The sequence below is a fragment of the Sciurus vulgaris genome (genome assembly GCF_902686455.1).
Source record: "Sciurus vulgaris genome assembly, chromosome: 2".
Taxonomy (NCBI): Eukaryota; Metazoa; Chordata; class Mammalia; order Rodentia; family Sciuridae; genus Sciurus; species Sciurus vulgaris.
The window spans coordinates 46,151,580-46,165,552 of NC_136462.1; the positions used below are offsets into that span (position 1 = coordinate 46,151,580).

A 13,973-nucleotide genomic window follows, 5' to 3' on the forward strand; every position below is an offset into this window, starting at 1 on the left:
CATCTCTAAGCCTTCTAATTCTCCTTCAAATTTCCATCTGTAAAGTTAATACAATCCAATAAGAAAATAATGTGCTCTTGAGACACTGACATGCTCAGAGCCATTTTATCCTGCCCTCAAGCCTGGAAAGTTTGAATTTTCCTTAGGATAAAAAAAGTAAGAAATAATAGAATAATTCACTGTACTGTAACAATTAAATCCAGCAATTTAACATTGCACATTGGTAAATATAATACTCGCAACAACTGAAAGTCTCCCATGTATTGACAGACAAAAACAAAGTTATAAATCTAAACCTTCTATTCCTAACCACATTCCGAAATGTAAATAAGCATCCAAGCATGCTGCTACATATCTTTACAGAAGCAATTACAAACAAGTCTTATCAGTGGCTGCTAAGTCACCAACGCACACAATGCTTATCTGCTATGCCCTCTACTGGATAGAGTACACAAGGCAAGTCGCATTATTTCCAATTAATTTTTGGCATCATCACCCTGCATCTGCTTTAGGAATGCAAGGCGTGAAATTTATAGTAGCAGGTTTAATATTCCATCCAGCCAAAATCATTTCGCTACAAGGACTTACCTTTGGTGGACTATTTTGGGTTGGCTTTTTTTTTTTTTTTTTTTTAAAGTACATCCATTGCATCTCCCTGTCTTACAACCCACCATCCAAATTCTCAAGCTGTCACCCAGCTCAGTACATGGCAGGAATAATTTCATGCTGAGTAAAATGTGTTTAATTTCACATCTTGTAAGAATAATTACTTAGCATAATACCACTCAAAATGTATTTTTATCGGCAAATGCTAATGAGGCTACAAAAACCTGAATCATCTTTTGAAAGAATTAGGGTATTAAGAGTGCTTTGCCTCCATTTCCTCTTCTCCCATAGCGGCTGCCTGAAGAATAGACCAGGACCAGAGGAAAAATTCAAGACTAGATCCTGCTATTTGCAAACTGGGTGCAAGTCCAGTGGCTTTGAGGGGAACTAATCACACAGGCCTCTCTTCGCCTTCCTTCCCAGATGCTGTGAATAGAAATCAGGCGCCACGGAGATGCTCACTTCTCATGCAGGTCCTCCTGGATGGTCATTGGGAGTGGGCTCAGGCCCAGGCTAATGTTGGCCACCTTGTCTAAATGCTGACCTGTAGCCTTTGGCTCTCAGGATCTTGCCTCTTTGATCATTGGTGCACCCTAGTGCTAAAGACCACTGTCCTATCTATACATCTTGAGGCCTAAAGCAGGCAATAAAGAGTGACAAGGAGGAAAAAGGGGACAGGAAGTGCTTTGCTTTTTTTTTTTTTTTTTAAACTCTTTTATTAAGGAATAATGTTAGAATTACAGGACAAGTTCCAAAATAACTCAGAAAGCTTCTGCCTAGTCTTCATCCAACTTTGCCTGACTTAATGTACTACCTAAAGAGAACAAAGACCAAAACCAAGAGACTGACATTAGCAGGCTACTAGTAACTATGCTACAGACTTTGAAGCAGGTTCCACCCATGTTTCTCTTAATCTCTTTTCTGTTCTAGGATCCAACCCAGGATTCCACGCTGTGTTTTGTCATCATGTCTCTTTAGTTTTCCTAAATCTGTGACTTTTTCTCAGTTTTTTTCCTCGTCTTTCACAATCTTGATATATTTAAAAAATCAAATATTTTAAATATTTTGGTCAAATATTTCGCAAGTTTCTCAATTTGGGTCTGTGAGATGTTTTCTGGTAATTAAACTGAGATTATACATTTTGGGAATCCTTCAGAGCAGAGATCCCTCCTTGTGGTTGATGGAAGCAGATCCTGCTTTCCCAGCAAAGAAGCTAAGCAGGGAGTGCTGAGGGTCTGCGTGCAACCAATGTCCCTCTAAGAACTGAGTGGGGGCTCTAAGGGGAGGCAGGTGCCAGCCCAGGTAGGTGACGTGTCACTCTTCCTGTTGCCTCCTTTCTTTGCCATCGTGTTTTTTGAATCTAGCACTACTGCAAAAGGATAAGGGTGGCCAAGGAAGGCAAAGGCTTATGGATGTTGGCGTGGGGAGGGGAAGTGGTGCATTTTATACCAAAATGGTCCAGCATAACACTTAGTGGATTTGGCAGGGCTCCAGATAACCTAAGAATGAGATGCAGACATCTCAGTGGGTGGGCAACTTGTGGATGTGTTCTGAGGAGTTGGGGTAAATATTTCTCAAGCAGCATTCTTAACAAAAAGAAAGAAGGTTTGATTTTCTTTTTGTGTAAAGTCTAGTAAGGTGTTTAGACTTATTTTCATTTTCTCCAACCTTAGTAAGGAAGCTCTATGGAGACAGGGCCCTTATCCGTCTGCTGCTTCTTTGAATGCCCAGTACCCAGGTCTGGCACATTATAGGGGTTCAAAATATGCTTGCTGATTAAATGAAAAGGTAGCAGCCTCATGAGCACTCTGCTCATCCCCACTAGAAATATATGATTCCAGTCCCCAGGATGATATTTGTGTTTTTTGTTTGTTTTTGGTACTGGGGATTGAACCCAGGGGCACTTTATCACTGAGCTACATCCCCAGTCCTTTTTATTTTTTATTTTGAAACAGGGTCTAAATTGCTTAGGAGCTTGCTATCTTGCTGAGGCTAGCCTCCAACTTATTATCCTCCTGCCTCAGCCTCCTGCATTGCTGGAATTACAGGTGTGTGGCACCCTGTTCATTCCCCAGGATGGTTTCTAAAGTCCAGCAATGGCCCTGTGCTCAGGACTCTAAGCTTCCTGCCCTGTATCAGTGTTCCAAGAGCCTGGAGAAGTTGTGTTGGAAAGATACTGTTTTTTTGGGAGGTCTCCATGCCCAAAAGACTCTTCAATATTTGGGGGAAGATTGAAGAAGAGCAAATGTACAAATGGCAAAATCTAAGATTGAAAAGAAGAGGCAGAGAGTAATAATGTTGAAGTCTTTGGATGGGCCCTGGTTCAGGGAAACCAGTAAAAGGAGAACCACCATCATGGTAAGGGGTTATATGGAATGCATTGTGAACACACGGCCTTTATCTTTGTGTGTGCAGGTAAGTGGAGACACATCTGCATTACTGATGAAATTGATTTCATTTCCTCATTGACTCAGTGCTCTTTGATTACTCTCTTATAATTGCCAGTTATCCATATAATTTAAATAACACATTATCACTATCATCCTGATTTTTTAATTTTTTATTGTAAACAAATGGGATACTTGTTGTTTCTCTGTTTGTACATGGAGTAAAGGCATACCATTTGTAAATTTTTTAAAAAATTTCCAGATGCACATTTAGTGAGGGCATTTTTAAATATGTGAAGGATGAGGAAACTGAGGATTCATTTTACTAAGAAGTGTGAAGTAAGTAAGAATCTTTTATATTGACATATGATGAAAACAGTCAATGGTGTGCAGTTGGTGTAGACCAGAAATGTTCAAAGCACTTTATAAATATCAATGTTTCATCCTTATAGCCCCATTGTGAAGCAAGCCTGCTTATCATATCCCCATTCTACAGAGAAGGGGACTGAGGCACACAGTCCTACTTTACAAACCTGCTCTAAGTCATACAGCTAGTTAAGTGGCAAAGCCGGGAGTCTTAGCTCTAACTCCTACATGGTACAAAGCGTCCAGTGCAATTCCAGAAAAGACCTGTGCTTTCTAGAATAGCCAGTCTCCTGGGAATGTGAATGGAAGAGCTGGGAAGAACCAGGTTTCTGCTCATGGTTCTTTTAGGAGACGTGAGACACACCAGGCAAAGGTCCTTGCATGTGCTTCTTAATGAAGGAGACAGTATGAGCTACAGCGCCCCCTCTCTCTGGGAGGCTGCATCGGTTAGGGTTATGGGAGCCCTAACCGATGAAATGAAGGTGCTTAACGGAAGTACTTAAATTCAATTCAGGTGCACTATGATATAAAGAAATATAGAATCTTTATTTTGCCAAAATTTTAAGCAGGTCACATTTCACATGACAATATAACACCATTATTATGGGATCTCAGAAGATTGCTTTGATACGGAGCTCTTTATTTATTGCATAGGTTCACACCTTACATGGTACAAATTAGCTCACAGTATTTAACAGGCTTATGCTCCTGAGTTTTATTTATTCATTTTTCAGTACTGAGTTTTCTACCACTGAGCTACATCCTCAGTCCTTTTTATTCTTTATTTTGAGACAGTATTGCTAAGTTGCTGAGGCTGACCTCAAACTTGTGATCCTCCTCCTGCTTTGCTTCCTGAGTTGCTGGGATTACAGGTGAGCACCCCCACACCTAGTTGTTTGAAGCTCTTTAAATCAACTATTTATTTATTCAAGAGGGAACATGTAAAGGAGAAGTCCTCTTACATGCTATAATTCTAACCCTGTGAAGTTGTCATCTTTATACCTTTACCAAATGTGCAAAAGGCCTGATTTGTGTAGTGAGAGGTATTTGTTTCATGAGAGGCACCAAGTTTTCTCGCCTCCCAAAGATGATGAGGGGATGCAGCTGGTTTCATCAAACTGTGATGGACCTTACTTCCAATTCTGATAATAAATGAAACAAAATAAAACACGTTATTTCAAACAACTAAAGCAATTCAATGGATGATAAATGTCATCAAGATTAGTTGTTATCATAGTGATTATTATCTTTTTAAAAATCATCATAGGACTGAAGAGCCAAATTTGGAAGGATTATTATGAACTACACACAGAATTGGTTCACAATTAGGAAACCAGATACTTAGGTCTTTAAAGAGGTCCCTGCCTCTAGACCCTTCGCACTTTAAATAAAGCAGCTTAAAAATGGAACAGTAGTGAGCATGAACTTGAGGTGGTCTCACTTTCTGGCACAGCAGAGTCTAATTTTCAGCTCAAAAACATTCCAATGGAATGGCACATGCTCTTCTGCAAAACAGAAACAGGACTGTTTTGATCTTGATTAGGAAGGGAAAGAAATACATAAACATAGTGTTTTTCAAATGGAGCGTCCAGCAGCTGATTCAGCTGGAAGGTGTTTGTGTTAATCAGTTCCTGGATTTCAAAGTGACTGTTTTCTTATCACACTAAAGCCCTTTAATTTGAGTATATACTCCTAAACCCAGAATGGGAAGGGAAATTCTCAGTCAAAAGTCAGGGCTTCAACTGGCCCTATCTAAAAGGAAAGGAGGGGAAATTACATTCTGGAGGAATGGAGGAGGAAGAGAAAGAAGTTTAGCATGTGACTTTTTAAATAATTTCCTATGACAAAGTTCTTGTTGTCACACACTATTTACCTCTAGTTTATAAGTGGATGGGTTATTTGAGGACTTCGGTGTTCCAGAGCTGATGATGGGATGCAGCTGGTTTCTTCACACTGTGATGGACCTGGGGAAAGCACATCAGGCTCAGCACAGAAACTCATGTTGTAGCTCTAGTTCCACCTCTACCTGGTGTGCAAAATAAGTCACTTATTTACTATAGCTCTCAATTTCATTTATTAAACTAGATTAGTTGTGATAACTAATACTAGATGACCTCTACTAACCCCTTTGACATTGTTTTCCTAAGCCAGTGGCTTTCAAATTTATTTGTGACTCTGATCCACAATAAGTATATTGTTATACAGTACATATATTTTAGATATATATGTAAAGTTACATACATATGCATACACACATATTTATAAATATATGTGCATACACCTACATGAAATGAAACAGTTTCATGAAACGATGCTCATCCCTTGTATTATCTCACATGCACTATGATATTTTAAATTCTATTTCATTAATAAAAAGCTGGTCAAGCCAGGTACCGCTGCTTGATCAGGTACTGGAATGGTTAGTAGCTTGCAATCCCAGCTACTTGAGAGAGTGAAGCAGGAGGATTGCAAGTTGAAGGTCAGCCTCAGCAACTTAGCTAGGCCCTTAGCAATTTAGTGAGACCCTGTCTCAAAATTAAAAAACTAAAAGGGCTGGGGACATGGCTCAGTGGCAGAGTGCCCCTGGGTTCAATCCCCTGTACCAGAAGTGTGTGTTTTCAGGCGGAAGTTGGTCAATTCTTGCTAAATTGACTTTGTGACCCACAGTTTGACATTCACTCCAGCAGGTACAATTCTGCATGATGAGGAACTGCCTCTGGTTGAACACAGGTGAGTGCATGTGATAATGGTTAATATTTTGATCATTAAAAGAACAATAACTGTGTTGATACCAGTCCACTGATTGAATGATCGAATGAACATAACTGGTGGCAAAACAATGACAGATTAAATAAATATGACACTAAAACCAAGTACTCTCCAGTGAACTGACCTGTTTTAAACTCTGCACAATTGAACTTGGGCTTTTCATTCTTCTCTAAGCAAGGTTTTGTTTGTTTGTTTTACCTGTTTAATTAGCTTTTAACTCTTTAATAAAAGTACTCTTAGTTTTCTGATGACGGGATCACTTCTGCTTTTAAATAATTCCTTTGAATTTTTCTGTAGTTTTTGCTAGAATAATTGAATTTGGTTTGTTTACATTAACGTTTAAAAGTACTGTTAAAAACATAACAATTAGTAATGTTTGCCTTCCATTTTCAAAATCTATTTTGAGGGAAGACACTAAAAGAAGATTCTAGTCCTTGTATCTTTCAGTGTCTTCTCAAAATCCTCCATGTGTCCACTATTGCAGTTCTGGGTTCAAGCCTTAGCATGCCAGGGTTTCCCAGGGAATTCCTGACTTACACTTACCTAATGCTCCTGGTCCTAGGGTGCATGGTGATTCAACCAGCAATGAGAGCTAGGGTCCCATTCTCCCAGCAATGTTCCCCTTTTTGGTTTTTAAGCATACATATTTTTTGCATATGAGAAACAACCACAAGTATTAAGGATATTTCCAATGGTGCAACAATGTAAGGGACTACTTCAGTTAGCTGAAAGAAATTTCAAATATCTTTTATATCTTTTTAAAAGGTTACATTACAAAACAATCCCCTTTCAGATAATACTTCTAAACAAGATGATTATGGTATGTGTGTGTGTGTGTGTGTGTGTGTGGTGTTTAAAGAGCAGGACATAATTCACAATTTCTATTTATAACATGTAAGTTAAAATGGACTTAATATTTAAGATTGTATTTCTTTTTCTATCTATTGTACTTTTTCTTCCACTAATACTACTTACACCAGCATTTTTTTTCCCCCACACTGGGGTTTGAATACAGGGGCACTCTACCACTGAGCTGCATCCCAGCCCTTGTTGTTTTCTTTTATTTTGATAGGGTCTCACTAAGTTGCCCAGGATAGCCTTGAACTTGGGATCCTCCTGCCTCAGCCTCCAACTAGCTGGGGTTACAGGCATGTAACATGCCACATGACTTACGGCAGACATAACAAATTCCAAATAATCAAGTTCACGAAAGCTCCTAACTTTGGCTAATTTCTATTTATCTTTTATTATGCCTTAATTTAACAACATTATCCTAACCTATATTTTGCAACTATTTACAAAATGCCTTGAGTTACTTAGTTGCTCTGTGAAGTTGGATCACTGGGATAGGAGTATAGTCCAATTATTTGCAATTGTTTACTTGACCTTAATCTTAAAACTTTCTCAACCTCATCAACTCAACTTTAAAAAATCATAATAAGTGTATTACTGAAAATTAACCTTTGCCCATAACACTTAGAATCTGCAAAAAAGAGCCAAAGAACTACACTTAAGAGGCCAAAAACTGCTGGTTTCACATTTAGAGTTTTGGAACCTCCATCTGCCCACGCACCATTACTTACCCACCCCATTACTTACCCACCCCCCAACCACCCCGCAATATAACATGAGCTAATCTTTCCATTGCAAACAATTTCCACCAAATATATGTTACATTGTTGAAGAGCTACCACATTTCTTATTTTCTGAAGAGAGAGAAAAAACCTTTCAAGATATAGTTCTGTTAGTTTACTTTCCATATCCAGGTAAGCACACTGTGCTATTCCTGGGGCTTTTAAAAATATCATCCATGCTGATCCAAATCAAACAGACCTTTAGAAGGTACTGACAACGACGTCTTCATTGAGCATGATCACTAAGCTTTAGCTCCCTGTTTGCTCTGTAATGCTGTGCCAAGATCGTGGCCTTTAGATGTTCCCAGAATCCCTGGAAACATCACTTGTTTGCAAGTGTAAGCTTTAGAATGGTTTTGCATCCACAACAAAATTTGAGGACAAAGTAGCAGTGTGAATCTCTCACTGGGCTGAATTGTTTTCTAAATTTCTCTAACCATAGGTCTTGGAGCTAGTTAGAAGAACAGAATTTTAAGTAGCACCCTATGTTGATGTGTTTATAAAATATACCAAAAGTAAAACAGAGTAAAAGGATTTGCTGTAACAGGATTCATTTTTTTATAATCTTTGAAATTAAAATTTCTGAATATTAAAAGCATTAATTAAATTATTAACTTCTGAAGGACACTGATAGGAATTATGATGAAAGACAATGTTTAACTTTCAAAATGAATTAAATCCTCTATTCTTCATATCCTAGCCTGATGACTTCAAGTTATCAGCAGGGTATCCTAATGACAACTCTTAACACTCAAAATAGGCTTTAACAGCATAAAGGCTAAAAACATCATGGTTACATCATTGGAAAACACTAAGAATATAGGCAGAAATAATACTTCAGAATTTCTGTTGAAATTTCAAAATAGTACACTAGTAATCAATTTCCATCTATTTTAGTTGCATTTTGACTAACAGAAGAAAGGCATTAAAAAATGGATTTTTTTGAGGAAAAAAAAAAAAAAAAAGGGAAGTCGCCACCAAGAACCATGCTAACCATCAGCGGGAACAGGAAGGGATGGAGAGTCGATGGAGAGTTGGTAGCTTGTTAGGCAGCACAGAAGCCACAATGCCCTTCTCCACTCACCCTCTAGTGTATGCCAGCCTTGATGCCAGGCAGCAGTGCTGCAGCATGTGGAGAGGCAGACAGTTTTGCTGGCTCCCGCTTGCTCCTCAGGCCAAAGTCCAGGCAGAAGTTGGCCTTGTGGGGTTCCTGTCATCCTGCCAACCCACGGCACTCCTGGGACACTGCTCGGAGAATGCTGGCCAAATCCTGCATGAGAAGCTATCTCCTTCACAACCTCTTCAATATGAGGGGGAGGGTTAGACTAAAATAAACCCCTTCTACCAGATTTTATGCTGTTGTGCACTACCCAAGGAAAGTAAGAGGCACTTGTTAAGGCAGGAAAGAATTCTTCAGAGTAGATGATCTGGGAATAAAGTCCAACATCCCTAAATCTCATCTCGGTTTACATTTTTTCCACTTACCAGTGGTTTTTAGAGTTTTAAATAATCATGATTCTATCTACTTTGGGCCATATATTATTACTTTCTCAAAGCAAGAGTGGTCCAAAGTCACTGCTCCACAAATACAGAATAATCTAGGTATAATTCAACAATAATCAAACATTAGTACAGAGTTACACATACATAGTCTCAAAAGAGGCCTTCCTTGCTACTCTTAAGGTTATTTTTAGAAAATAACACTTTTAACAAGGTTTCTCAAACATCACATATTGGTAGCTGCTCAGATGAACATTCACACTTATGTAGGTGCTCAGAAGCAAACACGGTCATCACACATAGGCATGCAGTCTCTTTTCTGAACCAAAAAAGACAATGCATTTCTAAGGAATGTTCAAATTTTATTACACTTTCTCCCTCTGAAAAGTGAAAATCATAATCTTATATAATTTCTTTCAAACGGATAAACTTACACAATTTATCATCGCTTCCCTAAATTTTTATACCACACTGAACTCCAACAGGTTTTTGTTTTAAGGTAAACCAGGTTTTTGGCTCTTCCCTGTGGAGAAGTTACTTTCAAGTCAGTCAAAGTTCTTGGCCCATGATTAAAAGTCTTTGCCAATTAGTACTCAACAACTTCAATTCATTTTTTTCTGGTTCAAGATGAGTAGGAGCCTAATAAGGCTGTGATAAAAGGGCAAAAGGCACTGAGAGCCAAAAGCGGATTAATGAGCTCCTCCATTTATTTGTCTTCCTAACAGCTGAACTGTTACAACTATTGACACTCTTCAAAAGGTTCCGCTCTGAACCCTGTCCAGGCACTGCAGGCTCCAATGGACATCTTCAAATCCAGAGAATGGCGGGGCAAGAGCTTCCCCTGTGTGATGCCAAAACCAACAAAGCCCCATGGATCAGGTAATGAAACTTCAGCTTTTCCCCCTTTGAGATTTATTTACTGGCAGCTGACAAGGGGCAAATTCAGCTCGAATTGTGCAGTCAAGGCCCTGTCAAGCTTTTAGAGGCACCCTTGTCTTGAAGCACCTTCATGACTGGCATTTCGCTCAAAAGCCCTCGGCACTGGTCCTTAACAGCTTATGACATCACAAAGGACACTCCAGACAGATGCCTACATGGCATCCTGCAGCATTTTAAAAGAGAATTAGTGGTTTTAATTATGGTCGTAGTATGAAAGGGAACCATGCAAGCTCCACAGGAGACCTTTGATCAGACCCTTTTGCTAGTACAATGCCACGGAACTGTGACTATTCCTGGTAAGGGGCCTTTTCTTGCTGAATGACTCACCAGTGATCTTTGAATGCAGACAAGCTTCTAGCCCTCCCTCTTCATTAGTGAGCATTTCTATACAGGGGCCTATATAGTGCTTGGAGTCTAGGAGCTCTACAATTGGGGGGAAAAGAATCCCTACAGATTCTGGCCTCTACTTAGGAAGTGCTGAAGGACTCTGAGTGACTTTATTCATTAAAACAGGTTGCTATTAATTAACTGTCATAATAAAATAAAGAACTATTATTTGCATTTCTTACTCTGTTCTCTTTAGTAATATGTATAAAAGATGCTTGTAACAGAAATGAATTTATTGAACTTTCCCATCCCCCCAATTCAATCCCCACTTCTTTTTTTTTAACCCCTGCATGTGGGCAGCAAGAACCTCTAATTATTGGGCCTAGACCTGTAAGTCCAAATAGAAGTAAAACATAAATATAAAATTAATTACATAAATATAAAATCCTTTTTACTTCCCATTTGGTTTATGAAACTGAAATAAGCAAAAATCAAATTAGCTCAAATTAGTGATTTCAGAAAACCATCTAAGACAATAAAACTTGAACTTTTTTCAAAATATCACTTACTTGGAGTGTAGCTTGAAGTGTGATTATGTAACAACCACAGTGACTTAAAGAAAAAGGAATTCTAATTTAAAGCACAGAGAGATCCATTGTTTTAAAAAACTATTTCATTTTCAGGAAACAAAAAATATCTTTGGTCTGGTATGAATAAACATGGCCCTTTAAAGATTCATGGTTGATATTTTAAGTCTATGAAAATAGTTCATTATCTTCTAGAATTTAATTGAATCAAGGACAGTCATCTAGTGAAAGGTTGTTGAAGATTTTCGAAAAAAAATTTGCAAAATTATCTCATGGATATGCTAATTTGGTAACATGGGATAAACAGAATTTTGCATAAATAGCACACCTTGGTCACTAAACATTCATTAAGCAATATTGATGTTCCATATTACTTGTATCTGGCAGATGACTTAGTTTTCAATTTCTTATACAGTTTTCTTAAAGGAAAACTTTTGGACTTCAGAATTTTGGAAGCTGAAAGTTGAGCAGATTTTTCCCATTTTGCTGTCTCAGGCATTTTTCATGTTTCTCAGACTTTGCAGTTCTTTTCTTAGGTGCTTGAGAGCAACTAAAATATCAGCTAGCTGTGGATCATTCTGTGCTTTCTGAGTGTAGAGACGGAAATGTCTGATGGTTTCAGACAACAGGACTTCAGGGTCTGTATCTCTCTCCTGGAGACGCAGCATCCGCTCACAGGCGATGGCATAGTTCTTGTGCCAATTCACTGGGTGTTCCTTTTGTAAATAGACAATCTCCTTATAAAGCTGGAAAATGGAAAAATGATGGCATTCCATTGTTATTCCTTGACTTTTTTCCCCCAAAACCATAAAACATAAATGAATTAGGGGAAAAGAAAATCCAAGCAGCCTATAGTAAAATCTAATCGTTGCTAGGCCATGCAGAAAATGCAAGAATGTTACTGTAATTATTACAGTAGCAGGAGGCAAATATGCTTCATCTAAAACTGCTTCTGGGGTTTTTGGATGTTGCAGGAGCAACCTGAGACACACTGTGTCAGGACAAAATGCTCTTCCTCCAGAAAGATGTTCTGGGAAAGGGATTTAATTCTAATTCGTGGCAAGCTATTTACTCAATAGGCAGAGAGGTTGAAACTCTAAATTTAGCTGCTGGAGGGGAAAAAAATGACAATTTTCTTTAGAAGACTGTGTGGAAAAAGAACTTGAAGGAATTTAAATTTTGTCCCATATTATTTAAAAGAATTTCTCTCTGCACTGAACACAACAGTAATAATAGCAATAATGAACCAATCCAAACAATTCTATTATCAAGTACATTAAACATAACAGAATTTAAAAGATAGCCTTAAAGCAAGAGAGCAAAACTTACATTTTTGATAGTTAAAACTTTGCCCACAGAAATTTCAAATTTTGATTTTCCAACATCAGAGACAGTATCAACTGAATATAATTTGAATTTTCAATATCGAGTTTTCCAGAGGAAACACATTGAAATTTAATAAATAAACAAAAAAGCCAATACAGATCTGCTAAATGTAGTATTATGCTTGCTTCTTTGGGAATTTCACTGCTTTCCTGGGGACTGTCAAGTTACAGCTGGATTCCCAGGAGTTTTCCTATAGACTCTCTAAGTACAGAACAGCAATAATGTTTTCTATGGGACAAGTGATTTTTGAATTAGAATTGCATTCACAACATCATTTTGCTGAAAGGAACCAATTATATTATCTATCTCTAAAACTCCTACTCCAGAGAAGACAAATGCATACCTACTTAGCATCTTGTTAAAAATTCCACAATCCAGGTTTGATATGTCATTTTGATACCTAATATTCCCTCTGAGGAGGAATATGTATAACGTGTGTAGCATGCTGCTCACACCAAGTAGGTGCTCAGAAACTGTTTTCAATATCCTACTGAGAGAGGCAATGCTTCAAGAAGTCCTTGTTTCCCCAGATGCTCAAGAGAATCAGAGGCTCAAGTGACCTACCTACTATAGTCTTTAGGCATTGAAGAACCACATTACCCTTTTCTAGAACATTCTGTAACTGATGCATTTTCAATTTGATTTAGATGACCTATTAAGCCACAAGTGTCAAGTTTTAAGAAGCCAATCATTTTTCATGATTTGGAATTGTATTTCTTCTTCTGAGTGTATTACAATGACATTATCTAAGTGGACTTGTCCCATTAATTGGAAACATTTTCAACTTATCCAATTTGTTCCTAAGGAGCCGGCTATTCCATGTTCCCCTACCACCCCTGAACTTATGTCACCTGAACTAAATGTTCTGTTTAAGCTACTGAGCTCGGTGATGCAAATGGCAACAAAAATATCCTTTGCACTTAACAATATTCTGCAAAAACCATTAATAGGGGTGTGTTTGTCTTGATCTACCAAAAAATTAGCCTCGATTGTCTTGTAAGCATCACACACTTGGAGATACAGGAGATACCCATAGTCTGTGTTCACTGAAAGAAACAAAGCTTATTGCCCAAAGGGACAACAAATTTACAAATGAGGTTTTAGGTGGCCTAGCAACTGACCATGGAAGAGATCACTGATGAGAAAATGAAATATTAATAAGTCTCAGATTTCTCCAAAATAAATACGCACTTTTTTTTTCTTTTTTTTGTATCAGGGATTAACCACTGAATCACATCCCCAACCCTTTTATTTTTTATTTTGAGACAGGTTCCTGCTAAGTTGCTTGGGGCCTCACTAAGTTGCTGAGGCTGGCTTTGAACTTTTGATCCTCCTGCCTCAGCCTTCAGAGTCACTGGGCTTATAGGTGTGCACTACAGCACCTAGCTCTCCCAAATAAATACTGCTTATTTTTCATAGCATTACAAGGTATGAGAGATGAACAGGATATGATACATCCAAGGACATAAGAG

At 38.2% G+C, this 13,973-nt stretch overlaps 1 protein-coding gene across 8 annotated transcripts in view; it reads right to left on the reverse strand.

The window, feature by feature from the left end:
- Positions 1-3,175: 3,175 nt before the first annotated feature.
- Positions 3,176-13,973, reverse strand: part of TMEM260 (transmembrane protein 260) — a 71,905-nt gene continuing 61,107 nt past the window's right edge. For 4 of the 8 annotated variants that reach the window (XM_079129308.1, XM_079129305.1, XM_079129304.1 and 1 more), the window contains one exon: positions 8,297-11,861. In XM_079129308.1, coding sequence (XP_078985434.1) covers positions 11,607-11,861 — 255 coding nt within the window. In that variant the 3' untranslated portion in view covers positions 8,297-11,606. Of the gene's footprint in view, positions 4,502-4,948; positions 5,324-8,296; positions 11,862-13,973 lie in introns of those variants that run through there. The other 4 variants (XM_079129307.1, XR_013762185.1, XR_013762186.1 and 1 more) reach the window with 4 other exon arrangements.